The sequence below is a fragment of the Bos indicus genome, chromosome 15 (assembly GCF_029378745.1).
Source record: "Bos indicus isolate NIAB-ARS_2022 breed Sahiwal x Tharparkar chromosome 15, NIAB-ARS_B.indTharparkar_mat_pri_1.0, whole genome shotgun sequence".
Classification (NCBI taxonomy): Eukaryota; Metazoa; Chordata; class Mammalia; order Artiodactyla; family Bovidae; genus Bos; species Bos indicus.
In genome coordinates, this window is record NC_091774.1 from 84,016,933 (window position 1) to 84,043,309 (window position 26,377).

Consider the following 26,377-nt stretch of genomic DNA (forward strand, 5'->3'; position numbering starts at 1 on the left):
CCTGCCCCATCACACCAAACGTGCATACCTGGCACTTCCAACAGCAGAAAATACAGCCCGGCAGCGTGAAGGCCGAATTCCTGCTGCTGAGCACTGACATTTTTCTTAAGGACCTTATACACGAAGTGGTGAAACAAGGCCATCAGCGCATTGTGGGAAATTCTGTTCTCCATGAAGAAGGTCCAAATGCTCTAGGGGAGGGCAAACAGTAAGCACCAGTTGTTAGAGCACTGTGAGTCTCCTCTTGCTGTATCTGATTCTTCTGAATGCTTAGTGCTCTATAAAAAAACGAATAGACCATTCTGCCTCCTAATTATAAACGTCTGTCATTTTCAAAGGGACTAAAACAGAAAATTTTAAAGCATATTATTCAAAATTTACAAAGTTGAGTTTCCTGGTGGTCCAGTGGTTAGGACTCCATGCTTTCACGGGGGAGAGTCTGGGTTCCATTACTGGTTGGGAACTAAGATCCCACAAGCTGAGTGGCTCAGCCAATAAAAGAAAAAATAAAATGAAAGTCACAAAGATAAGAAACTATACAAGAACCTTAATTAAACTTGCAAAATAACTTTGGGTAAATTTGAAGCATATGTATTTCTGAAATTACTACACCTGAAAGCTACACTAAGATTCTGGGGACACCTGTATCAGTGATTACTCGGACAAGTCACCCCTCCATCTATGTTAAATGTACCTCAATCCATTTATTACTCTAATTACTAACTAAAAAAATCAGAGAAACTTTTTTTAAGTCAAAATGTTCTGTGGGCAATGGGAACAGAAGAGGAAAACCTGAAAGTGTCTCGCTCAACAGACTGCAGAAACAGCCTCGGTAGGAGAGGAAGTAAATCCTAGAGCACACACCATAATTTCATTAATCTGATCACTGTTCTATGCTTTCTTCTCTTATAGACATGATAAGAAAATAGGTTATTTGTATAAAGCAAACAGTAGGAACGAAACATGGTTTACTATGGGCCACCTTAAAAAAACATAAGCCCACAAAAGTTCAAGAAATTAGACCTCTACAACCTCTTTCCTTCACCACGAAACTTGTGGAAGAAAGCAGTTACATTTTCATTTCTAAGGCCACCTCAGCTCCCCTCCCACTGCCTGGAACTGTGGCCCTGGGGGACCCAATCACCTTAGCAGCATTTCATACCTGACAAAGACCCAGTACACAAAACTCTATTAACTCTTTTTGAAAAAAGAGTCCCCAGTTTCTAGCCCTCCACCCCAATTTCCACAACCATAACTCAGACCACACCACAACACACATTTTTTAAAAAATCAATGACCAAAACACAATTGACTGTTGAACAACATGGGGCGAGTAGAAAGTCCTCATGTAATTCACAGCCGGCCCTCCGTAGACACAGTTCCTTCACATCTATGGTTCTGCATCCAGGGACTGAAACACCCGGGACCATGCAGTCCTGCAGGTACTGCTGAAAACTCTGTGTATAAGTGGGCCTGTGCAGCCAAAACCCATGTGATTCAGGGGTCAGTCATAATGTCCCCAGCTCCCTGGGGACAGCACTCCCCCCTTAAGTCTGTGTTTGGTTAAGAACACCCATCTGAAACAGCGCTCTTCACGTTCCTGGGTCTACTGCTCACTAGAACCCTTTCCTCCGAGAGGCAGATGTGAGGACAAGCGGTTTAGTCTAGGGATGACGCTTAGACCCGAACCTTGTGGACAGCAAACACCTCACTCTGGAAGCCTACCACGGACCCCATTCACAGCTGTCCTGTGGCCCCCACCCTGCCCCATCCCCTTAGACTTGCTGTGCGTCCCCATTGTGAGGATCCCTCTCAAGGCTGCCCTAGAATCCTCATTACTGGTCAGCATTCCAGCCGTTTGTGGAAATGTGCCTCCAGCCAGCTACCTTCTTTCTGGGACCTTCCCAACCTCAACCTCAGCAAGCTGCCTTTTCCAGGCAAGCCAAGATGCCTTCTCCATGCCAAGATGGCATTTAACGTGTCCTACAGCAGTTTCTAACACATAGAGCTGGTGGCCCGTGCTTCTTCACGCCCGTGGATGTGGTCACTGCACAGGCTCTGGCCAGAGCAATGACCGTGCACGCTCCCAGAGCTTCATTCTCCCTCTCCCGCATGCCCCTGTAGGGAGAGGCTCCGTACCCTCACCATGTTACCCTCCTGGGTACTGCACGTGGTACTCAGCATTATGCTTAACGAGTATTTAACAGATTGATTTAATTTTTGAACAGCTATCTGAAACTAATAACAGAAATATTTTTTGTTAATTTAAATCTTTCAGAGATATTAATACCTAAGTATTCTTTGTTCTGCTTTCTAGTTCTTTAGTTTTTTGAAAAGAAGTTTATGACCTAAAGAGTAACAGTCACACTATGTAGAACTCCATTTAAAGCAACTCTTTTTTTCCTTTCTTAGTTCAACTAATCACTTCTCAGATTAACATCCAATTCCTTAAAGCAAATGCATCCTGAGTTGTCACTGCATTGTCCTCCGCCACCTTTTCTTATTTTGCTTACTGGTTTTCATCCTTACCTTGGCCTTTACTCTTATCCTTTAATTTGCTCTTGTTAACAATGCTCATGACACAAAAGGAATCACAGACTAATAAGTTGGGAGGATGGTTATGAGGCCATCCCAGTAAGTGAACCACAATCTTTACACCGCTCTCCCTTCTGCGCTGCACACCAGAGACCAAGCTCTAGATGATACCGGGTTTTTACCTGACACTTCTAACAACGAAAGGGCTAGCTTGGTTTTTTTCTCTTTTACCTCAGCAGCTTCACGTTTTTCAGTAGCAAAAGGTAACATTGCGCTGTAAAGCTCTGTGAATGCGCTCAGTCCAGTCTGCACAATCTCTGCTTCTATGCTGGCATCCAGAGGCTCGGTCTCCGTGAATTCCAGTTCCCATACTCCATCCACCCATTCTAGTAGGAAAGTGCAACCACAGTCAACTAATGTTCTGTAGCAATTAGCTTTAGACTCTAAATACATTCAAGAAGAGAACAGTTTTCTGGGCACAAGTCATACTACACAGGTGAGGCAGAATGAAGAGAGAAGCAGAAAGGGTTAGAAAAATGTTACTCATTACACTGACAGCTGGCTATTAGGTTGGCCATCCTCTAAAAACATGAAGTAGGAAAACACTTTACAGATGTTAACAGTTTGGGGGAAGACCCAGCCTCTGCATATTTCAAGCTAGAGAAGAGATAATAAAAAGCTGTCTCAGCTGTCCCTTTGTGAAAGTCTTATAACCAAGCTGAAGTCGCTCAGTCGCGTCCGACTCTCTGTGACCCCACGGACTGTAGCCCGCCAGGCTCCTCTGTCTGTGGGATTCTCCAGACAAGAATACTGGAGTGGGTTGCCGTTCCCTTCTCCAAAGGATCTTGGCTACTCAGGAATCGAACCCGTGTCTTCTACATGGCAGGCAGATTCTTTACCGTCTAAATCACTAGCTAATAAACCCAAATAAAGTGTACAGTAGAAAGGGACAGGTGAGGCAAACAAAATGAAATGACTCAAAAACATATGAGTCAAAAAAAAAAAAAAAGACTGCCGGCTACAGAGATGACTCGGGAGGGCACGCAGCCTCGAGACAGCGGCTAGCAGCGACTGCGGCGGGTGGGGACACCCACTGCCGATCAGTGACGACGGGCACCCGGAGGCTGCAGCCGCACCCTGGGACCCAAGTTCAGAAGGTCAGTTCGGGCCAACAAACAGCCGCGCGGCCGAAGCCACGGCACCTGCGAGGCTTCCGCGCAGACCCGGGGACAAGGCCGAAAAACAGGAGTACAGAGCGGAAGGAGGACGCGGCCCTTGCCCAGCACCCCTCGGAGCACCCGGACCCCGGGCGCTTCCTCACCTTGGCTGAGGTCCAGTGGGCACCAGGTCTGCAGGGCGCACGCCAGGTTCCCGCAAGCCTCCATGACGGCCGCTCGCCTCACTTTCAAAGTTGCTCCGGCGCGCGCGCCCAGAAGGCCCCGATGACGTCAAGGGTCAGCACCGACCAACCACCGCGCCCCGCCGGCAGGACCGCAGCCAATCAGCAGGGCCTTCCGCCGGATGAGCAAAGGGAGAGAGCACCGCCCACGCAACTGAAGTTGGGGGTGGTTTTCAGCTGTCGCTTCAATATAGGGCTAAAGAAACGAGCCAAGTATACTGCCTTCTGGCTCCTTTTCCCTACGTGGCGGACGCACTGAAGAGAAGCTGAAGCAGGGCACTTCCTGTTGTAACTGTCACTTCTGCCGCCTGTCAGGCGGCCTGTCGCCGGCCTGTCGAAGGGCCGCGTTTACCCGTCAGTCAGCAAGCGGAGGCGTACACGTCCGAGTTGGGGAGCTGCCTACCGGTCAACGGGTTAAAGGCAGGAAAGGCAGTCAGATAGGACTCTTTTTTTTAGAAAGGATACCGTTAGGTCTGAGTTTTACTGGACTGGTGTTTGACAGGTCTGGCAGGAGACCGGAAGGAGCCGCCGCCGCCCCGCTGTCTGCCGAGCGTGGGGCGGTGCTCGCGGCGCGCAGGCGCAGTGCGAGCTCCCCGGGGTGGGGGGGGGGGGGGGGGGGCGGTGGCCGCGCTGGGGGCGGGCCGTGCGCATGCGCGCAGCCACTCCGGCGCGTCCGGCTGAGCGGCGGACGCGCTGCGGGCTGCTCCGGGGCCGGGCCGCTGCCTCTGAGGTGGGCTCCGCAGGCCGCGGCCGGCGGGTGCCTCTCGCGCCCGCTCTGCCCTGCCCTCGGGACCGCACCGGCCCGCCGAACGCGGGCGTCGGCGTCGTGCCCAGCCCGCCGGCCTCCCCAGGCCCGGCCGGCCCGGCGGGGCCATGAGCTTCTTTGGCTTCGGGCAGAGCGTGGATGTGGACATCCTGCTGAACGACGCGGATAGCAGGCGGCGGGCCGAGCACAAGACCGAGGATGGGAAGAAGGACAAGTACTTCCTCTTCTACGACGGCGAGACGGTGTCCGGGAAGGTGAGCCTGGCGCTCAAGAACCCCAACAAGCGGCTGGAGCACCAGGGCATCAAGGTTGAGTTCATCGGGCAGATCGGTGAGTGCGGGGTCCGCCCCGCCCGGGCCCACCCCCCCTCCCGCCCTCGACCCTTGACCCCTGACCCAGCCTCTGACCTTCCTCTCCAGACCCCCGGCGCGACCCGAACCCCTGTCCCCGCCCCCTAGCCCCCGCACCCCCTGCTACAATTCCAGACCCCTGCCCCTCCTCCAGCTCCTGGCGCGACCCGAACCCCTGTCCCCTAACCCCCGCACTCACGGCTGCAATTCCAGACCCTCTGTCCCCCACTCCGCCCCAGGCCCTGTGTTCTGTTGCCAGCCGCCCTGGGTCGGAGCTCCGCGGGCCTGCCTCGGCTTCCATGCCGGCTAGGCCAGCCTGCAGGTCGTGACAACCACTCCGAGCCCCGCGTGGCCCGCCCACTTCTCTCTAGTGTCTGTGACCCACCAGCCTCTTACCGCACCTTCGCTGGGAGCTGTTTGAGAAGGCATCCCCGCGGGCTCCAGCATCAGCCCTGTGTCCACACAAGCTGCATTCCTAAGACTTCTTGATTAGAAGAGTCTGCGGCACTCTTCTCCTTAAAGAATGGGTACTCCTAAGCCCCAGAACTAAGTGGTCAGAATTTCCCAAGGCTCTAACAGTTTTCAAACACGATTGTTAGCAGCTACAGCTAGACAATAAAAGACAGTAGCAATACAGAAGATTTGGGAGCTGCCAGTCAGCACAGGGCTGTCTCCAGTTCTGTTTGGCCTCTCCTGTTTATTAAAACGCACAGGTGTTTCTGAAATAGTTTGTGTCAGTAGTTCAGGAGTAGGGTCACAGTGAATGCCACAGCTGGCTGAAAAGACATCAAGCAGAGACATCGTGCCCCGCCCCCGCCTGCGCTGGCCCTGTGTGGGGGGTTTCCTGGGAACGCTCCTCAGAGGCTGTCTGTTGCTCCCTGAGATCCCAGCACAGAATCTGTTCTCTATTTTGCAGAGACAGAAAACACAGGAGCCCTGGGGAAAGGCTGTGTGCTCAGCACTTCAGTGTCCAGCCTGAAGTATTGGCTTCTGCTATTTAAGTTAACGGAAATCAGACCGAAGGCTGGCTAATCCTATAGGAACCCATCCCTTGTTATTTTAAATCCAGAGTAAGCGTGGCCTGAAGCCGAAGAGTGGGTTTCAGACCCTTTGCTCACATGCCTCCAGCGTAGATAGTGCTCCTCAGCAGCAGTGCTGTCCACACAGGGGGCCTGCGCGTTCTCTGTTGTCGGGGGTGCATTTCACAGCCTCCCCAGCCTCTACCAGCCAGATGCCAGAACCACAGAAATGTCTTACATCCGTGGACGCTAAAATCACTCCTAGCAAAGAGCTCCTGGGGACACAGGATGAACCCACAGCATTCTGTGCTGGGCGTGAGTAAGGTGATGAAGTTCAGGCCTCCTTAGATTTAGTGTTTTCACATGATAGCTTTAAGGTTGTCACTGGATTCCGCGGCTCTGCATTAGGAGTGCAGATGGGCACGTCTAGCCAGCAGCCGTGCCATCATTCCCGGGGGTGACACCTCCCCGTCTGTGAAAGGTAACCAGAGCACCCCCTGCCCCAGCAGTTGTGGAATGGGCTGTTGAGGGACGCTTGGCAAGGTCTCACTCCAGCCCGACTGAAAGGGAGTTGGCTGCCCTGCCTGGTTTCCTGTCTGCTCGCATCCCAGGACAGCATCCCTTCTCAGATTTCTCAGAGCCTCTTCTACTTCCATCAACAGCTCTTCCTGGGCCCCTGAGTCCACCCTGTGGCCTTGGGGAAGCTGTCCACTCCCTAGGCCTCGGCGCTCTCACCTGTAAGGCAGGGACAGCAACCGAATCCCCTTGGCAGAACGGTGAGGGGTCTAGGGCCCAGGCTTTGTGCAGTGTGGGGTGTGTGCTGGACCCGAGAGACTTTTGTGACCCAGCCTCCAGGCACTGGAGCGAGGCTGGTGAGTGAGGTCCCCACACCGCGGTCGTGTGCTTTCTGCTTCCTTGCGTTCCTGACGATGCACGCAGCGGGCGGGGCTTCGTTCCGGCTCTGAGGTCTGCGGTACCGGTGACATGCCGGGTGGTGGTCCTGCCCTGGCCGCCTGTGAGAATGCTGATGTTGTGCTCCAGCCACCTTCCTCGTTTGTTTCACTCAGAATTTTTCTTCTCGTAAACCATTGTCCCGTTTGGAAGTGTGTACATTCTGCCTGTGCATTCGGTAGGACAGCCTGGTGTGTGACCAAGGCTGAAGCAGAGGGTTACTTGGGTTACATAAGGCTCTGTAACGGGCAGACGTCACTAGGGTCTTGTGAGGACTAGAGATCATCGATGTGTGTGAAGTGCAGGCTCTGCCACTTGTCAACCAGACGCTCATAACCCCTGTTAGACTGGATCCGGGGGCTGGACCTTTGAAGAGTCAGCTCTGGTTGCCTTGCTGACTGCCCCCGGGGTCTCCGTGCCAGACCAGCCTTGCCTGCTGTGTGCCCTGCGTCTCCTCCCAGCGGGAGGCATCGCCCGAGTTCTCGCAGGGACGGCTTTCTGGTGGCCGCTGCATGGGTCCTGTTCAGACCGCAGTCCTCAGGGCAGGCCAGCCTGTTTGCGCTGCGGCCCGCTCCGGCAGCCCCGTCTGCACACCCACCACTGCCCTGTCTGCTTGGACTCACGTCTCCCGAGCCTTTCTCCTCGCCTGAGCTCACCCCAGAGTTCCGTGCCTGGGTCTCTGACTGCCTGCTGAACACCCGCGGGGTCTCTGCGGGTTGCCCAAGGACACATCCGAACCAGGTCGCTCCTCTCTCTCCCTGCCCCAGCCCCGCGCTGCCACTCCTCCCGTCTCCCCTGCTCTGCACGCCCCCTGGGTTGCCTCAGCCTCTGGAACCGGGGAGGCCCCGGAGCGGTCCTGCCTCCCCCGGTGCCCCCAGTGGCTCGGGGGGCGGCTCGCCTCAGTGCTCCCTCACCCTCCTCAGTGCCGCTGCCCCTGACGCCTCTGTGTGGAGCAGTCTCCTGACTGGCCTTCCTGCCTCTGTTTGCCTTTTCTTTCAGTTTAGTTTCTGTAAGAGCGAACTTCCTAAAAGGCAGTTCTGACGCTCTCAGTCCCTTCTGTAAACTTCTCCTTGACTCCCTCCAGCTCTTCCCTGAGCTGCCCCTGGTTTTCTCCAGACATGTCTCTCTAACCCTTCACCCAGGTGTGCATTGTCGACTGTGCCTATCTGATGGCTGCGATACTCTGCACCTTCTGGAAGAAGAGGGGGCAAAGACAGGCGTGAATAAGTGTCCCCTGTGGTTCGTGGGGCTGAGATGCACTTTGTTGGGAAGTCCGTGACTTTCCATCCAAGAGGCTGGGTTCACACTGTCACCACACAAGAAGTTCTGTGGCATCTTGTCCCCCTGACACCTGCCAGGACTGGTCCAGTGTGAGCCCCACTCTGATCTGCACAGAGAGAACCTTACTGAAGAGGGACCGTCAAATATTTTTGCTCTTATTTTTATGACTCAGTCGCTCAGTCATGTCCAACTCTTTGTGACCCCATAAACTACAGCATGCCAGGCTTCCGTGTCCTTCACCACCTCCTGGAGGTTGCCCAAGTTCATTTCCATTGAGTCGGTGATGCTATGCAACCATCTCATTCTCTGTCGTCCCCTTCTCCTCTTGCCTTCTACCTTTCCCAGCATCAGGGTCTTTTCCAATGAGTTGGCTGTTCACATCAGGTGGCCAAAGTATTGGAGTTTCAGCTTCAGCATCAGTCCTTCCAATGAATATTCAGGACTGATTTCCTTAAGGATGGATTAGTTTGATCTCCTTGCAGTCCAGGAACTCTCAAGAGTCTTCTCTAGCATCACAATTCAAAAGCATCAGTTCTTTGGCACTCAGCTTTCTTTATGGTCAGACTCTCAAATCTCTACATGACTACTGCGAAGACCATAGCTTTGACTAGATGAATCTTTGTCAGCAAAATGATGTCTTTGCTTTTTTATATGCTGTCTAGGACTGTCATAACTTTTCTTCCAAGGAGCAAGTGTTTTCTGTTTTCATGGCTGCAGTCACCATCCGCAGTGATTTTGGAGCACATGAAGAGAAAATCTGTCACTATTTCCACTGTTTCCCCGTCTATTTGCCATGAAGTGATGGGACTGGATGCCATGATCTTAGTTTTTTGAAAGTTGAGCTTTAAGCCAGCTTTTTCACTCTCTTTCACTTTCATCAAGAGGCTCTTTAGTTCTTCACTTTCTGCCATAAGGGTGATGTCATCTGCATATCTGAGGGTATTGATATTTCTCCTGGAAGTCTTGATTCCAGCTTGTGATTCAGCCAGCCTCGCATTTCGCATGATGTACTCTGCATAGAAGTTAAATAAGCAGGGTGACAATATACAGCCTTGACGCAACTCCTCTCCCAATTTGGAACCAGTCTGTTGTTCCATGTCTGGTTCTTACTGTTGTTTCTTGACCTGCATACAGGTTTCTTAGGAGGCAAGTAAGGTGGTTTGGTGTTCCTGTCTCTCAAAGATTTTTCCAGTTCACGTGATCCACACGGTCCAGAGGCTTTAGCATAGTCAGTGAAGCAGAAGTATGCCGGGGTCCAGCCCCGGCTGATCCAGGGAGTTCAAAGCAGGGATGGCATCGGCGAGGACCAGGATACAATAGCTTCAGTTAGATATTAATTACAGATGTAAAGAGTAATAGAATGAGGATAGCTCAGTAGGAAAATTCAGTGGAGAAAAGAGGCTGAGTAGCTTGGTTTACGCAGGAGACCAATAAAACTTCAAGACAAGAAGCTTACACCACTTACGTAGGCCACAGGCGTCCTTCCATTCTTCCGAAGGAGAGGAGACACTGAGGCCTCCCCGGTCGGATCTTAGAAGCCCAGGCATAATTAGTAAGCATGGCGGGTTCCGCGCTCCAGATGGAGACGCAGCCAGTGTGAGTAAGAGAGTGCAACATGGGGAGACCAGTATTTCGAGAAACTGATCCCAATTCTTTATTTTCCATGGTCTACTTTTATACACTGAGATGTTATGCAAAAGTCACATGGGGTCAGCAGTCCTGACTTTTATCAAAGTCAGGTGCTTCATACAAATGTATACAGAGGTCTTAGGGGTGTTACATATCTTCTGGCCAGGGGGCCTGCTGACAATTTATGACCCTCTCCTTGTGACAACGGTCAGTCAACCAGGACACTTATTTCTCCAGGGGTGATTATTCTCAAAACAGACGCCACCCAAATAAAGTTACATTCCTATAGGGTGAGGGTATAGTGGGTTTTAGTTAAGGAAAGAATTTACTTAGCCTAAGGTCTAATGTGATTTATATCAAAGGTTAATACTTATTTCTTCTATATATTCATTAATGTGTGTAAGGGCAGGGGATGTGGAGACTTAGCAACAAACATTGGCTCAACAAATGAAAAACCCTTCACCAATACAATTTCTAATCAGCCCACTATACTTATACTAATGGTTTTCTAACTTTTCTAAGGAACCTGTTTTTAGAAGGTTTAAAGCATCTCGTGCCTCTCATGGTTGGGAGGCTGTGAGCAATCACATGTGGCCGGACGAGCCTGTCAGGCAGGCTAGAGAACCTTCAGAGGAGTTTGTAGGTTAAAACACTCTTGTCCCGCCCAGGAGTTTTTATTAACTGGAGCTCTAAATTAACTCCTTCTCCGAAAGAGGTTGTGGGGGACAGCCCCCCATAAAGTCAGAGGTGTAGGTGAGAGCACAAAGTAGTAAAGTAGGCAGGCTCTGGTTATGGGGGTAGATGCTCGAGGAGTTCCAGGGGGACTCCTGAGGCTCGATCCCGCCTTTGCGTATGTTGAGCCTCCTTCCTCATGACCTTTGCCACGGGCCAAGTGCCTCACTCTGGCCCCCAACAGAAGTAGACGTTTTTCTGGAACTCTTTTGCTTTCTCTATGATCCAGTGAATGTTGACAGTTTGATCTTTGGTTCCTCTACCTTTTCTAAACCTTGTATATCTTGTATATCTGGAAGATTTCAATTCAAGTACCACTAAAGCCTAGCTTGAAGGATTTTAAGCATAACTTTACTAGTATGGGAAATGAGCACAGTTGTCCAGTAGTTTGAACATTCTTTGGGAAGAATGCCCTTCTTTGGGATTGGCATGAACACAGACCTTTTTCAGTCCTGTGGCCACTGCTGAGTGTTCCAAATTTATGGACATATTGAGTGCAGCTCTTTAACAGCATCATCATCAACAGCATTTAGGATCTGAAGTAGTTCAGCCTGAACTTCATCACCTGCACTAGCTTCTCTGGTAGCAGTGCTTCCAAAGGCCCACTTGACTTCACACTTCAGGATGTCTGGCTCTAGGTGAGTGATCACACTGTCGTGGTTATCTGGGTCATGAAGACCTTTTTTGTTTAGTTCTTCTGTGTATTGTTGCCACCTCTTCTTAATCTCTTCTCACTCTGTTGGGTCCATACCGTTTCTGTCCTTTATTGAGTCCATCTTTACATGAAATGTTCCCTTGGTGTCTTTAATGTTTTTAAGGAATATTGCACTCCAAAGTAGAGAGCTAGCCTCAGGATCTAAGCCCCCAGGTGAGCCGGAACCCATCAGCCCAGCATTTCCCACTTACGGTCCTCAGACACTGGGCTTTGCTCCACCTGCTGCTGTCCCCTGAAACCACGGCAGAGCTCAGAGCTTGGCACCCAAGACACCCAGGTACCCAGTTAAGGGCTCCACCTGTTCCGGTCAGCAGAGGCTCCTGTAGCCAAGGACCAGCACGAGGCAGAGGACAGGCCCCTGTCTGGGCTGGCTGGTGGCCCCTCTCCCCTTGGCCCCTGTGCGTACTCCCGACCCCCACCCCCGCCCCCGAGAGGGCACCCTGCCCCCGCAGCCGCGCCCTGATGGTCTGTGTTGACCCCCATGTGGTGGGCTTGCTGCCTGCTGCTGACACCACCTGGCCTGGGGAGGCAGGTGAGTTGTTGGTGACCTAAGGTGGCTCCATGTGTAACGGGGGATTAGCAGCAAACTGTGATCACAGGGCGCTCCGTGCGGGAGCAGTGCTCCAGGCTGGGCCTGACCTCACTGCAGCTCCCGTGACGTGGACGCTGCCCTGCCGCTTGGGAGAACAGGCTCCCCGGGGCCGGTCTGTCAGGGCCCAGGGCAGCTGGCCCGAGAGCTCCCTGGAAGCTGTGCTTTCCCCCCAAGCGCCCCTGTGGCAGGCCTGGTTGCTGTGTTGGCTCTGGGAGGCAGGAGATCTGGCTTCTCGACTCCAAGAAGGCTTTGATCGTCAGGGGCTTCAGGCCTTTGCTGTCTGGGGTCTGCCCAGCCCCTCATGCTCAGGCTGTCCCTGAGAGAGGCAGCCGAGAGGTGCGGGCCAGGCCTGGCAGGGGGTGGTCCCGGCCCCCCTGTCCAGGCAGCCAGCAGCAGATGCAGTGAGAGCACGCTGCCTCCCGCGTCCTCCCGCCGGAGGCCAGTCTGTCAGGGCCAGGGCCCAGGGCTCCCGTCCTGTCCTGCTCAGCCACTGTGGTGGGGGGTGGGCAGTTCTTGACTGCGCTGGGGCCACGTGGAGTTGGTCGGTAATAAGTGTCCCCGTTGCACAGCTGGGGACGGGGGGCGCTGGGGTCCGGGGCCTTGTCTCCAGCAGCCATCTGGAGCACAGTTCACCACTTCAGCAGCAGTGTGACGTGGGCACAGACAGCCAGCAGGACTGTGTGAGAGGAGGGTGGGTGTGCAGGAGGTCTTCTCAGAGGGTGGTCTCGGGACAAGCAGGAGTCTGTTAGGATGTCCATCCTGAGTCCCACCCAGGCCCCAGAATTGGAGATATTGGGGGGGGAGTGCCAGCCATCTGTGCCTCAGCACAGCCTCGGAGGTCCTGGTGCTGACACGAGTCTGGGGACTGTGGCCTAGACTGGGGTAGCCTGACAGCCCCTCCGTCAGCAGGGCCGCGTGGACCCGTCTCCAAGTCCTCACCTGCCTCCTGCCTCGTGTTCACCCCTGATCTCCCGGGGCCCAGGAGCAGACACGGCCGGGCAGGAAACCTGGGGCGCTGGGCCCGGCCCCGCCCCGCCCCACCGCGCCTAAGTTTCCTTGTCTGTTAAACGCGTGACGGGCCCACCCAGCCTCTCAGGTTGCCGTGAGGATGGTGTGACTGAGTGACGGAGTCGAGCACGCTTCCCACACTTAGGAATTGCTATAACTGTGTAAAGAGATGCGGTGTTTCGATGGCAGTCCCCCCGCTGTGTCCCCTGGGTGCTTCCCTGGACAGGGTCTCCACAGAGCGCAGGGTCTTTGGGTGCAGGGCTGCCGTGCGGGGCGGGAAGAGGGGGTCGCTAACCACCGTGCGGCTCCGCGGCTGGGAGGGCCACTTCCGCAGCGGGCCCCCGCCGCCCTCCGTGGGCCAGGCTCCAGTAGGGAGGTCTCCGCTCTCCCCGCAGAGCTCTACTACGACCGCGGCAACCACCACGAGTTCGTGTCCCTGGTGAAGGACCTGGCCCGGCCCGGAGAGGTCACGCAGTCACAGGCCTTTGACTTCGAGTTCACGCACGTGGAGAAGCCCTACGAGTCCTACACCGGGCAGAACGTGAAGCTTCGGTAAGTGACGTGACTCCTCCTCCTCTGGTTCCGCACACGCCGGGACGTGGACCTGCGTCCTGTCACGTGAGAAGGGGGTCACAGATTTGGATTCTTTTTTAAATTTGTGTTTGACTGCGCCAGGGCTTCACTGTTGCCAGCGGGCTTTCTCTAGCTGCGGGGAGCGGGGGCTTCTCATTGCAGTGACTTCTCTTGTTGTGACGCACGGGATTAGTTGCCCTGAGGCGTGTGGACTCTTCCTGGACCAGGAATCGAACCCATATCCCCTGCAGTGGCAGGCAGATTGTTAACCACTGGACCACCAGGGCAGTCCCAGATTTGGATTCTGATCCCAGACCCATCCTCTGCATCTTTTGGGACAGGAGAGGATAAAATGTAGCACAGTGTGAGAAGCTTTAGAACAGGAATACACACCTTTTAAGTACAGGGGATTGTCTTCCTTGTTTCAGTCTTGAAAACCCAAGGCAGGCAGTGATCCCAGGGCCTCTGGGCTGTGTGATGTCACCCGGACTTCTGGCTCCAAGTTGTGGTCATCACCTACCTGGGGCCTGCGTGGGGGACCACATGGGCTCTGGGGAGGTCTCCCCTCTCCCGTCAGAAGACGGACTGCAGGCTCTTTTATTCCAGCCTTTGCAGGGACATCCAAGCGCCGAAGGTGCCCCATTCAGCAGCGCTCTGTGACTGCTCTCGGAGGAGGCAGCACCAGCAAGCACTGTCTAGTTAACTGTCAGTTAAGCTGGGCCGGGGTCTTATTGTGGTTTAATGTGATGCTCTGCAGTAGATTCCTCATAGATGTTCCTATGTCAGAAAGATGTTGAAAATAGTATGGCAGTTCCTCAAAATATTAAAACTACCAAATGATGCATCAATTCCACTTCTGTGTGTAAATCCAAAAGCAGTGAAAGCAGGACTCAAATGCAAGTGCTCTCACGTTTGCAGCAGCGTTCCCAGTAGCCCCAGGGTGGACATGACCCCAGCGTCCATGCTGAGTGGTTGGGCGCCATGTGTGTCCACGTGGTGGAGTGGTGCTGGGCCTCGAAGGGGACGCAGACCCTGACCCCTGCTACGGCCCGGCAGAGCCTGGAGAACCTCGTTCGCAGGGAAAGGCGCCTGTGTTCCCTTGACAGGCAGCTCCTGCGAGGTGGTGAAGACGTCCAGGCGAGGCCAGGGGCTGGGGAGGAAGCTGCAGGCTCGAGCAGGACCCCTGAATAGCAGTCTCTGGGGCATGCTCTGGGTACTGACGACTCCGGGACTGGTTAGAAGCTCAGGAGGAAAGCGTAGCAGGAGAAAGACTGGATGTGTGGAGAAAGGTGGGAAGTTGCAGGATCGAGATGTCAGGACAGTGGTTCTCTACCAAGGGTCCTGTGTTAGATTCACTGGTCGGGGTGGGAATTATTAAAAAAAAAAAAAAAGTGCAGGTTCCCGTGTCCTCCTCCAGGGCAGTTTCATGTCAGTTTCATGCCCAGGGTGAGTCCCGGGCGCCTCCAGACGCTGGAGCAGGAGTCGCCGGCCTCTGGCGGGCAGAGAGGAGGCCAAGGGCTGCTGGCTTCCACCTCTGACAGGTGCTCTGAGGCCTCGCCCACAGGGGCGGGGCTTGGGGGCCTGGGCTTAGTGGGGGCCGCGCGGGTGCCGGGAGGCAGGAGGGCAGGCGGAGAGCCGTGAGAGCTGCTCAGGACGGCCTATTTCCAGCGAGGCTGCTGCTCTGCGTCCCAAGATGCCATGCAGACCGACTGCCTGCCTGCCCTCATGTCCCGGGGCTGGGGCACCGGGGAGGCCTCCCTGCAGGGAGCGGTGAGAGCCACCCAGAACGGCCTGTCTCCTGAGGCTGCCGCCCGGCGTCCCGAAATGTCGTCCTAAAATGTAGACCGACTGACCGCCTGCCCTCATGTCCCAGGGCTGCAGTGCTGGGGAGTCCTCCCTGCAGGGCTGGCCCATGGCCCGGCACAGCCCTTCACGGCCGTGTCTCCTCTCTCCCACGCTGGGCGTGAGAGATTCAGACCTCTCCTCCTCTGCTGCTCTACTTCTGAGGCCGGCTCTCCCTGAAGGCCCCTCTCCCCTCAGCACCAGGTTGCCGCTTCTGGCTGACACTCTATAAGCGCTCTAGTTTCCCGTCGATTGGTCGTCTCCCCGGGCAGGGGGTTGGGGGGACTGCAAGTCGCCTGCGACTCCATCTCTGCATCCTAGGTCCGGTAATAAACGCTGTGGGGACTCGCTGACCTGGTTTCTCCATCACATCTTCCTGTCACTTAACTGTGGGGGACTTGAAACATGCTCACTCATGGAGTACTGTCAGATAGCATGCAGACCTATGAGTACATGGTCCCTGTGTCCGAAGAGCCAGGAGGAGCTGCAGAAATAAAAGTGGCACACAGTGCCTGGCAGGTGGCCTTGAGGCTGCTGTTGGGGTACAGCCCCCCTGGTCCCCGGGCCAGGCTCGGGGAGCAGCTGGGGAAGGGCCTTTGAACTCCCTGCAGCTATAATGGCAGGAGTGTGTCTCGTCTCTGCTGGGAGGGGGTGCCCAGAGGCGACTGCTCAGAAGAATCAAAGCCGCAGAGGCCGACTCAGCCAGGGGTCCTTGGGGCGGCGGTGGGTGAGTAAACCTAGGTCCCTTCACTGCTCGCCCGCCTCCCACAGGTACTTCCTCCGGGCCACCATCAGCCGCCGCCTCAACGACGTTGTCAAGGAGATGGACATCGTGGTGCACACGCTGAGCACGTACCCCGAGCTGAACTCCTCCATCAAGATGGAGGTGGGCATCGAGGACTGCCTGCACATCGAGTTCGAGTACAACAAGTCCAAGTGAGTGGCGGGCGGGCGCCTGAGGGGAGGGCGCAGGACGCGATCTTAACTGGCCAGAGCGCTTTAGATTGCTATTTAGACGCCAGCTATTACAGCGTCAAAATACCTCAGGGCTTGTAAATTGCAGAACTTACTGACCATTCAAAAACTACCACAAGCATCTTTCTTTTTAATATAGTACATTCCTGAAAATGCTGGAAAATCAAATATGCAAAGTAAATGTATATTCGACTCACAGAACTAAAAAAGCCCCCGCCTCGCTAAGGAGGGTCTCTGGGTGCGGCGGCCTCGCCTCAGACCTGCTGGCCTCCAGAGGCTCAGGGCGGGGGCTGCCTGGGCAGCCCTCCTGAGGTACTGGGGACACGCGGCCTCCTAGGACTGGTGACTGACAGCTGCACTTCCCCCCATCACCGGCCTGGAGCCAGCCCAGCCCCATGGGCCCCACCTGTGGGAGCGGCCCCGCCCCTGGGAGGGGCCCTTTGCCTTCTCCTTGCAGTCCGGGGCTCGCAGGCCTTCCCAGGACGGAGCCCCCACAGTGCTGCCCACCAGCACCCCAGCCACCTGGTGTAGGAGGAGCCACCTCGTAGAAAGACAAGCAGCCTCCAGCCAGCAGTGCAGTGAAGACCAAGCTGAGCAGGAGACAGGCCTGTCTGAGGCTGGACGGGCACACCGGGCCCTGCCCGCAGAGCAGGCTGCGCCCAGAACGCGCGCCCGCTGTCCTGCCCACAGGGGGAGCCCGTGGCTGCGGCGGCATCCCGTTCTGCCCACAAGGGCTCAGGCTGGGCTTACCGGCACTTCAGCTCCTGTACCTGGGTGTCCCATCCGAAAATGAGGGGCTTGGGTCAGGTAAGTGGAAAGGTGCCGGGAAGGAGGAAGAGCCCAGGCCCCCAGAAGAGCTCCTTTGTGTCTCTTGTGGGTAAGAGTCCACTGAGCATGGAGGGGCGCCTGGGTTGCAGACCCATGAGAGCCGGGAGAGCGTGTGCTCCAGCATCCCTCCCGGAGGCTGCACTTAAGTGCTCGCCATCCCCCCCAGGAAGGGGGCGCAGACGGGGCTGGATGGGGGCAGTCCCCAGCCTGGGGCCAGGCCCAGGCGCACACCCTGCCTCTGTCAGCGGTCTGTCCTCCCCAGTGGTCAGGGCCTGCGTCCTCAGCCCCCGCCCCCAGCTCCCATCCCCTTCCTGAACTTCACTCAGGACGTTTGCTCTCAGTGGCCACAGCGGGTGCAGCCCAGCCCCGACCGGGGAGGGCCTCGCTCCCAGGCGCTGGAGGAAGACGGACCTGGTCACCACTCCCGGTGGGCCAGCCTCTCACCCCAGAGCCTCTAAAGTACATGCTGGTGGGACCTGGTCACCACCCCCGGTGGGTCAGCCTCTCACCCCAGAGCCTCTAAAGTACATGCTGGTGGGACCTGGTCACCACCCCCGGTGGGTCAGCCTCTCACCCCAGAGCCTCTAAAGTACATGCTGGTGGGACCTGGTCACCACCCCCGGTGGGTCAGCCTCTCACCCCAGAGCCTCTAAAGTACATGCTGGTGACAGCAAGGGCAGGGGTGACAGGGACCTGCTCTCTGCGGCGTGTGTGGGATGGCAGTGGGAGTGATGCTGGTTCCAGTGCAGGGCGTTGGGATTTGCTCCGCAGGGCGACCTGGGGGCAACATGGGCCCGTGTGGCCTCGGCTCTCCTGGCCCACCACCCCCGGGCGGGCGGCACCCTCCCCGGATCCAGGAGGCCTATTCCGTCTGCAGCCGCACCTCTTGGTTCCTCTCTGCAGGTACCACCTGAAGGACGTCATCGTAGGGAAGATCTACTTCCTGCTGGTGCGGATCAAGATCAAGCACATGGAGATCGACATCATCAAGCGGGAGACAACCGGCACGGGCCCCAACGTGTACCATGAGAACGACACCATCGCCAAGTACGAGATCATGGACGGCGCGCCCGTGAGAGGTGAGCCCGCCAGGCTGGGGGCGTCGGGGCCGCTGTCGCGGTCAGTGGCCATGAGCCTGTGCTGTCTTCACTTGCACCGTCCTTGCTGCTGGGGGAGCGAAATGGTCCTTCCTGCTAGTTCCTGCACCAGGCTGACAAGCCAGGCTCTGGACTGCCTGGCCAAGTGGACACTCCCTGCTGCTGTGCACGGTGCTGGCGTGACCTCTAGGATGAGTGGAGCGTGAGCTGGTGGGACCCTGGTGGTTCCTGGGAGGAGCGATTGTTCTGATTCTTTATCGGTGCTGCAGATGCCCACGATGCACATTTTCCCGTGGACGCGCTCGGTGCCGCCAGGCCTCACGCAGCTCTCCCCAGTCCACACCATGCGGGAGGAGGGTGTCGTGGCTTCTCAGGTCCTTGGCCTCCCGAGCAGGGTCTTCGGGGCAGGACTGGGCCATCCTGCCCGCTGGCTTCATTGTATCCCCAGCCACGCAGCCGGGCCAGGCTTGCCCTCCCTGGGGCACCGTGGGGCCTGTGAGCCATGCAGGGTGGCGTGCGTGGGCTCCGTGCATGGCTTTGGGCTGCTCCGTGTCTTTGTGCTTGCTCAGTGGAGCTCTGTCCTGAGTTTGTTCTACTTAGCTGAGGAAGGCACCGTGTTAGAGGTAGAAGGGATCTGAGATGCCATATAGCCTCATTCCCTCACTTTCCACGCAAGAACAGGAGAGTCCAGGGACAGCAGCAGACCCACCAGAGTTCAGTGGAGAGAGCTGGGGCCCGCCAGTCCGGGGGCATGGGGTGGGCCGTGCCAATTGGGGGGGGGAGCTGACACTGGAATCGCTGGGGAAGACAGTGCGCTAGCTAAGGTGGGACAGCTGGCTCTCACAGCCCAGCCATTGGACTCTCTCACTGGTAAGAGTCAGAGCTGCTCATCTGGCCTCCTGTGGTTAGCACTCTGCCACCCCGGTCCTGGCGGGCTCAGCCAGGAGGAGACGGAGCGGGCCTAGCCCATCAGTGGGCGGCAGGCCTCACAGAAGCGGGCTGCGGGCGGGGCGCCTGCTCTGCCCCTCTGACCCCTCCCGGCCCTGCAGGAGAGTCCATCCCCATCCGCCTCTTCCTGGCGGGCTACGAGCTCACGCCCACCATGCGGGACATCAACAAGAAGTTCTCGGTGCGCTACTACCTCAACCTGGTGCTCATCGATGACGAGGAGCGGCGCTACTTCAAGCAGCAGGTGGGGCCGTGGGGGGCGGGGCGGGGCCGCGGGCGGAGGCGCGCTGGGGGGCGGGGCCGGGGGCGAGCTGGTGGGTGTCTGTGCTGCTTGGTTCACCCCAAGCGGCGGGGAAAGGGTCTGTGATGCCTGGTTCACCCCGAGCCCCGCGGCCGGCGGCTGGGACGGGGTCCCAGTTGACACCAGAGCCGGCCTCGTCAGGCCCAGCCCCCGTGGCTGCTCCGCCCTCCGGGCCCCAGGGGATGGACAGCTGCGTTGGCGGGAGACCAGGGAGGCCTTTGCCCAAGAGTCCCTGGTACCCTCCCCAGGCCTCCCCTCATGTGCCCCTCCCCATGTGCCGCCTGCCCCCTAAGACTCCCCAGGCCCCTCTCACGTGCCGTTCCTGCCACCCCGCAGGAGGTGGTGCTGTGGCGGAAGGGAGACATCGTCCGGAAGAGCATGTCGCACCAGGCAGCCATCGCCTCCCAGCGCTTCGAGGGCACGACACCCCTGGGGGAGGCACGGACCCCCGGCCCACTGTCCGACAGCGGCAACAGACAGTAGGCCCAGGGCGGGGAAGTGGCTGGGGCGGGAGATCCGCTGCTAACCCGCGCTCGCAGCCTGAAAACAAACCATGTCTTTGACGTAAACCTTTTTCCTGAAGAACCTGAGGGGCTGGGGTTGGGAGGCAGGGTGTCCAGGACCCTGTGCCCAACGGGGGCGCGGGGAGGAGGGGTATACCCTGAGAGCTGTCTGTGGGGCTGCAGAGGGCGCGGCCCGCGGACGGGGCTCAGGCCAGGAGCTGCCGCGGGAGTCTGGACGTGGTGCTTTGGCGCTTCCACAGGCCGCCATCGTCCTCCTCCGACTCCCAAGCATGGTCCTGGACTGGACAGGGTGTGGGGCGCCTCTGGCCACCGTCCCCGGGCACAGAGACACCAGGGTCCGTGTGGCACATGGACGGCAATGGGGAAAACTCAGTGGTCGTTTGCAGCACGGTGGCCTTGGGCGCCCAGGAGCCGAGGTGCTTGGTCCCTGCTGTCTGTCTCATTCCCGGGGACCAGCGCTTAGTCTGACGCCTGGAAGCTGTCCTTCCCCCACAGCTTGGGACCAGGGGTGTTCTGTGTATGTGGGTGCTTGCCACGCTGAGGGGGTCTTCCACGGCCCCACCACGCCTGGGCCTGTCATGTTAAGGGTGTGGCTGTCCGTCCTGGTCTCTCATCTCTTCTAAAAAGACTAGGCAGACCCTGGGGTCAGCAGGTACCATGCACCCGGGGGTCTGGGATCTTTGTCTTCTGGGAGGTTTGTTCTGTGTCGTCTTTAGAGGGACCCCTCTTTTCCTCGGAAATCTGGGCAACTGTGGGCCTCGGACTGGGCAGGGCTTGTGGGTCAGAGCTAGACTGGAGAGAGGGGCGTTTGGGCGGCAGCGTCGGGAAGAGCGCCGGCACTGGGGCAGGAGAGCCAGGCAAGGGCAGGTGGTCCCTCGGGTGGACCACGGTTCCGGAGGGCAGAACAGCGCCCCTGGGCTTTTCCAGAGCGTGAGCTGAGCCCTGGCCCCCCAGGGCAGCCTGCACCGTGACCGTGAGGACCGCCCGCCCACCCTCTGCCCCCAGCCAGCTGCACCCGATGCCCGTCCTCTGAGGGAGCCAGAGCGCAGCCGCTTCCATTCTCTGCCTGCCCGTTGTCTGCCTCTGCGCCAGACAAGTGCGAGGCGGCGGCCGGGACGCCGGCAGAGCGGAGGGGCCGGACAGGCAGTGTGGCCTGCGGTTGGGCCGCTGCGCGTTCACAGGTTTCTTGATGTGTGTCTTACAGTGGCTGTGTTTTAAACCAAGCTCTGTGTGAGCTGTGTGTCTGATTAAAGCAAGCCCCTGGGCTCGGAGGCCCAGGGTCGTGCCCATGGCCCACCAGGCTCTGTGCTGTCTTTATTGCCCCGCTGCACGCGCCACTCCGGCCAACGACTCCTGCCCTCCCCACGCCTGCGGGCCCTGGTGAACAGTGATGCCCACGTTGTTAATGCCAGTTTCAGACAAGCACGTGGCTGAGAAAGGAATTTCGGATTGATTCCAGCTTGGCAACTTGTCCTGAAACTGCTGGTTTAATCTCCGTGGGACCAGAAGCTTGAGGGGCTGGCAGGGAAGGGTAGAGACAGCCGTGTCAGCAGACTGGGCCCTGCATCAGGCCAAGGGGCTGTGAAACCTGTTCTACCCACGATGCTGACTGAAAGAAACGCTTCCAACTTAAGCATGGGTGTTTATTAGAAAGGACCAGGCCCCACTGCTCACAACCGGCGTGCTCCCCACACTGCCTCTCGTCTTGCGGTAGCTTGACTTTGGGGCAACATCTTGTCAATTTCAGCAGCCGCGTCTCCATTAACTCGGTTCCTTTTCCTCCAGGCTCAGGATAAAATCAAACTCCTCTGCCGAAAAGGGCACGAAGAGGAAGAATTAGGTCTGTATCACCCCTTGAATGGGCTTCCCAGGTGGCGTCAGTGGTAACAAACCCCTCTGCCAATGCAGGAGGCCTAAGAGACACGGGTTCGATCCCTGGGTCGGGAAGATCCCCTGGAGGGCATGGCAGCCCAGTCCAGTGTTTTTGCCTATGTTCTTGCCTAGACAGTCCCATGGACAGAGGAGCCTGGGGGGATATGGTCTGTGGAGCCTCCACTCTGAACGGAGCGGTCCAGCAGGTCGTCTCCGGTGCGAGGCCAGCAGCTGCTCCCTCGGGAACGGGGCAGGGGGCTCTGGCTGCTGCCACACACGGCACCCTGGGCAGCCCAGGGAGCGCCTCTCGTGGGAGTTACAGGGGCGGGGACACAGCCCTTAACCGCTGTGCTTAGGCTTCCCCAGCGAGTACGAGAGAACTCACGGTCGTTCTGGCATGTGGTCCAAAGACAAGGGCCATCCTCACCTCGGGTCAGGCGCTGGACGGACAGTCTCTGGTGAGTGAAGAGAGCCATGTTTTTCAAAGGGCCGCCAGAGGCTCTGTGTGCTTGGTGATGGGCTCTGAGCTCGGCCAGGGGAATGAAACGCTTCATCGTCCGCACAAACTGTACGTCCACCTACAGGACAGCGGCGTGCGGGGCAGGAAGCACACCCAGCTGCGTCAGCTGAGTGTAGGAGGCCCCGCGGCAGGGTGCCCGCGCCCGTCCTCCACCCCAGTGGCAGAGTGGCCTCACTGACAAGCGGGGCTCTGTGCCCTGCCCTAGAGACCCCAGAGCCTCCGCCCTCTGTCCATCCGTGAGCTGGGAAAGAGAGGAGTAACTTTACCATGGACCACTTGGGGTTGTCTTCCTTGCTGGATGCATCATAGTGGGGATTGTTTTTCTCAAACTGTGTGTGGTCTGGGTAAGCCTCCTTCACAATCTGAAATCAGATCCGAGTCTCAAGTCATTTGTCCAGTCAGCTCCACAGCCAGACTTCAGTCCGAGTCCAGCTTCCATTTCTTGGCCTACATGGTCTCACCCCGTCTGTCTGCCACAGAGCCAGCGAGGGCTTAGACGTGTGGGAATATTGCAGTCTGAGGCAACCCTGACAGTGGGCTCCCAACCAAGCAGAGCTCGCTGCTGGCACCGGTTTCCCCACCCACAGTCGCGTGTCCGCTGGCTGCCGGCCTGCCTGAGCGCAGGACCACGAGAAGCCTGTGCCTGCGGGGCCTGGGATGCAGGCCCACCTTGCTGTAGGCCTGCCACCTACTCCTGACCAGGGTCGGGGGGCGTCGATGACCCACCTAAGCTGTGTCCCCAGACCCACATGAAGGGAGCCGGATCAGCCCTCAGCCTGGATGCCTGACCTTCACAAGGCCCGCGATGCCCGGCTCTCTGCAGTTGCTGTGGTAGAAGAAGGCCTCCTCGTCCAGCCTCATGGCCCTCAGGAAGTTTCGGGCCTGTTGCAGCAGACAAGGAACAAGCGCTGTCCTCCCACTGGCGGGAAGCACCAGCCAGCGGAAATCGAGTCTGCCTTTGTTAGCTGAGACTCCTTTCTGCAGCCTACCCCCCGCTTCAGTTCCATCCTTGCCTTTTGCCCAGATGTGTATCAGGACACTGGCTGGAACACAGGCAGTTTCAAACTGCAGGCAGCCAGAGAAATTCAGGTATTTATTGTGTATCCTCAGGTTTGGGTTCAGGGAAAAAGCAGCCTTGGCCGAGACAGCTTCACTCCTGAGTAGTCAGAGGGAAGCAGGCTTCTCCCCCCAAGCCTCACGGTCCTGCCAGCCCACCTACCTGGTAGTTGCGAACACCATCCCAGCACGTCGTCTGCCTGGGCTGTGCCTGGAGATCCTCGATGCTGAACTGGGCCAGAAACAAGGTCATTTGGTGAACTCTCCTGGGCCAGCAGGTCAGGACGTATGGAAGCAGACATGTTCTTCCCCGTTTAGTGTGAGCACTGCTGGCAGCAGGGCCCAGGAGCCTCTGGGAAAGTACCCCACAGCCGTGCGTGCCACGCACGCAGACAGCAGCCCTGTCCACCCTGTCATCTGGGCCCAGGAGCCTCTGGGGATAGTACCCCAGAGCTGCGCATGCCAGGCACGCAGACGGCAGCCCTGTGCCCCCCTGTCATTCCTCACAGTCCAGAGGATTAGGGGAGTGGGTAATTAATCTGCTAATCCCGTTATCTCTATTTCTCTATTATTAAAATATATATCCCTTCTATAGCATCTCCAACTGTGTTGTCTCTGGGCTGTGTGAGAACTGAGTCACACTCACCCCCTGGTTACCAGCTGTTGGCAGGGAGATACCTAAGGGCACAGTGGGTGGCCAGAGAAAGGCAGCCTGAGGCCAAGTGCTGCCTGGCATGGGGCTGGTGGACCAGCCTTTGGGCTGCATCTGGCCCACGCCTGACTCGCAGACAGTTTCACTGGAGCACAGACAGGTGGCCTATGGCCAGTTTTTTTTGTTGTTATCTTGCCCGGGCGTATAGCTGACTGACAACGTGGTGAGTTTCAGGTGGACAGTGAAGGGACTCAGCCATAGGACCACATGAACCCGTTCTCCCCCAAACTCCCCTCCCACGCACGCTGCGTGGCCCCTTCTGGTGACGGCAGCAGCACTGCGACCACGACCGCCCGGCCCTCTAGAGAAAAGCTGGAGGGTCACAGCGCAGATGGCAATAAACCCTGCTGGTCCTACTCCACACCACCGTCTCCCTGCTCCTCAGAGGCAAGAAGTAGGTGATGGGCCCTGTGGCGTCCCCTGTGCACCGTGGAGGTGGGCGCAGCACCTCACCTTCACGTCCACGCCTTTCTCCAGTCGACTTTCTGGCTCTGACTTCATCAGCCAGTAGCTGCTGAGAGCCTCCCCACTGTCTTCAGAGACTGGAGTCTTCTGGAGGCTGGAGTTCTCCACTTGGGCTGATGCCCTCCCTAGGTTCTTAGTTTTGGTGCGTTTTTCTTCTGGCCCCTTCATGTCTGCAAGAGAAACAAAAAGAAAACTTTCTTACCTGCTGAGAAAGTTCTGATGCAGGAAAAACAGCTGCTCTGGAGTCAGAGTTTCCCAGGTGGTGCTAGTGATAAAGAACCCACCTGCCAACATAGGAAACTTAAAGCTATGGCGTTCAGTCCCCAGGGTTGGGAAGATGCCCTGGAGGAGGGCATGGCAACCCACTCGAGTATCCTTGCCTGGAGGACCCCATGGACAGAGGAGCCTGGCGGGCTACAGTCCATGGGGTCACAGAGTGAAGCAACTGAGCACAAGCACAATACAAAAGCCTGGCGTCATCATCAGTGTTCAGGAACATGAGCTGCTATGTCACGCAGACTCCTTCCTTGCTCACTGTGCTCTGAGCCTGCCTCCTTTCCACTCCTTGAAGGTGCTCAGAGAAGATGGATAAAACCACCACTGAGGAGTCTGCCGGCATGGATGAGACTTTTGCCCTCCAGCGAAGGAAATGTGCCTGAAGCAGAGTGGGTACCTGGTAATTAAGAACTGTTGAGTTTTTACCTGTGCTCGTGGTCACGCTCAACCTAAAGCAGTCAGTCCACACCATCCACCTGGAGGGTATGCGCCAGATTCTGCGCCAGCCTGCCACGCTGGCCTGAACCCGCCTGACCCTCCTGCACGGCCTCTGGACTAAGTGGAAGCTCCCACGTGAGCCCTCCTGACGGCCGTCTGACACGCGGCCCCCTCCTGCTGTGCCGGTGGCCCCCTTGGGCAGTGAGCGGGACTCGGTAAGCACCGGGCGCACTGATAATCAACAACCCGAAACCCTCGCCCGTCTCCGGGAAGCACTTCCTCTGCCTCTGAGTGCTCTGCTGCTGCTGCCCTTCCACTGAGAATGCCAGTCACCCTGTGAACACGAGAGACGCCCCGCTTTCCTACCCATTCTCGACGCTAGACTCAAAGCCCCCGGCCCCCCGACCCTTTCCCTTCGGCGTGTGGCTCCCTTGGGAGTGGGGGCCGCGCGCGCCGGCCCTCGTCCCACCGCCTTCCCCGGACAGTCAGCGCTCGGACGGACGAGTGGCAGAGAAGGGCCCAGGACAGAAGCCTGGGGGCGGCTCGGGGCCCCGAATCACAGAACCAGCCTCGCGGCCTCCCCGTTCGCGCTGAGCGGCCCGGCGCGCTCACCCGGCCCCGCCGGCCTCCTCCGGGCTCGCGGCATGCTGTCCCGCGGGTCGGGACGGCCGCAGCCTCGGGCGCTCACTGGACCCCTCCGCGGAGTCCCGCGAAGCCTCTGCGCCCCGCGAAGCCCCCGGCACGAGCCCCCGTAGCTCCCCTCTCTCAGTCCGCGCCTCACGCTCAGGCCCGGCCCCGCGAGCCCCGCCCCCGCCCGCGGCGCTCTCCAGTCTTGGCACGCGCGCCGCGGCCCCGCGGGCCTCAGGGAATTGTAGTCCTGGCTCCTCCCACAGGCGCCCGAGCACGCCCTCGGGGCCGCGGCGCGCACTACAGCTCCCGACGTACAGTGCGGCGCGACCCCGCGGCCTGTCTG

General features: G+C 57.6%; 3 protein-coding genes across 6 annotated transcripts in view; 1 reads left to right on the top strand and 2 right to left on the bottom strand.

Moving 5' to 3' along the window:
• NCAPD3 (non-SMC condensin II complex subunit D3) overlaps positions 1-4,490 on the bottom strand; it is a 60,630-nt gene extending 56,140 nt beyond the window's left edge. For all 4 annotated transcript variants that reach the window (XM_019975430.2, XM_019975429.2, XM_019975428.2 and 1 more), the window contains exons 1-3: positions 3,857-4,490; positions 2,767-2,921; positions 29-191 (exon numbers count right to left, since the gene is read on the bottom strand). In XM_019975430.2, the coding sequence (XP_019830989.2) occupies positions 29-191; positions 2,767-2,921; positions 3,857-3,920 (382 nt within the window). In that variant the 5' untranslated portion in view covers positions 3,921-4,490. The remainder of the gene's footprint in view (positions 1-28; positions 192-2,766; positions 2,922-3,856) is intronic.
• Positions 4,491-4,601: 111 nt separating this feature from the next.
• Positions 4,602-21,359, top strand: VPS26B (VPS26 retromer complex component B). The gene is made up of 6 exons (XM_019974868.2): positions 4,602-5,030; positions 13,373-13,529; positions 16,164-16,328; positions 18,099-18,274; positions 19,342-19,484; positions 19,878-21,359. Exons 1-6 carry the CDS (start codon positions 4,808-4,810, stop codon positions 20,022-20,024), a joined length of 1,011 nt encoding a protein of 336 aa, XP_019830427.1. The 5' UTR covers positions 4,602-4,807; the 3' UTR covers positions 20,025-21,359.
• A 328-nt stretch (positions 21,360-21,687) lies between these two features.
• Positions 21,688-26,343, bottom strand: THYN1 (thymocyte nuclear protein 1). Its single transcript, XM_070767539.1, has 7 exons — positions 26,017-26,343; positions 24,679-24,860; positions 23,677-23,745; positions 23,247-23,339; positions 22,724-22,819; positions 22,323-22,515; positions 21,688-21,873 (listed from the first exon to the last, which is right to left on the bottom strand). Exons 1-7 carry the CDS (start codon positions 26,048-26,050, stop codon positions 21,827-21,829), a joined length of 714 nt encoding a protein of 237 aa, XP_070623640.1. The 5' UTR covers positions 26,051-26,343; the 3' UTR covers positions 21,688-21,826.
• Positions 26,344-26,377: the final 34 nt, after the last annotated feature.

Excerpts from the sequence above, each read along its gene's own strand:
- THYN1 (XM_070767539.1), bottom strand. The coding sequence starts at position 26,050 with ATGCCGCGAGCCCGGAGGAGGCCGGCGGGGCCGG. Across the intron at positions 23,746-24,678 it reads AGAAAGGCGTGGACGTGAAG|TTCAGCATCGAGGATCTCCA; the intron begins GTGAGGTGCTGC and ends TTTCTGGCCCAG. Across the intron at positions 22,516-22,723 it reads ACAACCCCAAGTGGTCCATG|GTGGACGTACAGTTTGTGCG; the intron begins GTAAAGTTACTC and ends GCTGTCCTGTAG.
- VPS26B (XM_019974868.2), top strand. The coding sequence starts at position 4,808 with ATGAGCTTCTTTGGCTTCGGGCAGAGCGTGGATGTGGACATCCTGCTG. Across the intron at positions 18,275-19,341 it reads GGACGGCGCGCCCGTGAGAG|GAGAGTCCATCCCCATCCGC; the intron begins GTGAGCCCGCCA and ends CCGGCCCTGCAG. Across the intron at positions 19,485-19,877 it reads GGCGCTACTTCAAGCAGCAG|GAGGTGGTGCTGTGGCGGAA; the intron begins GTGGGGCCGTGG and ends GCCACCCCGCAG.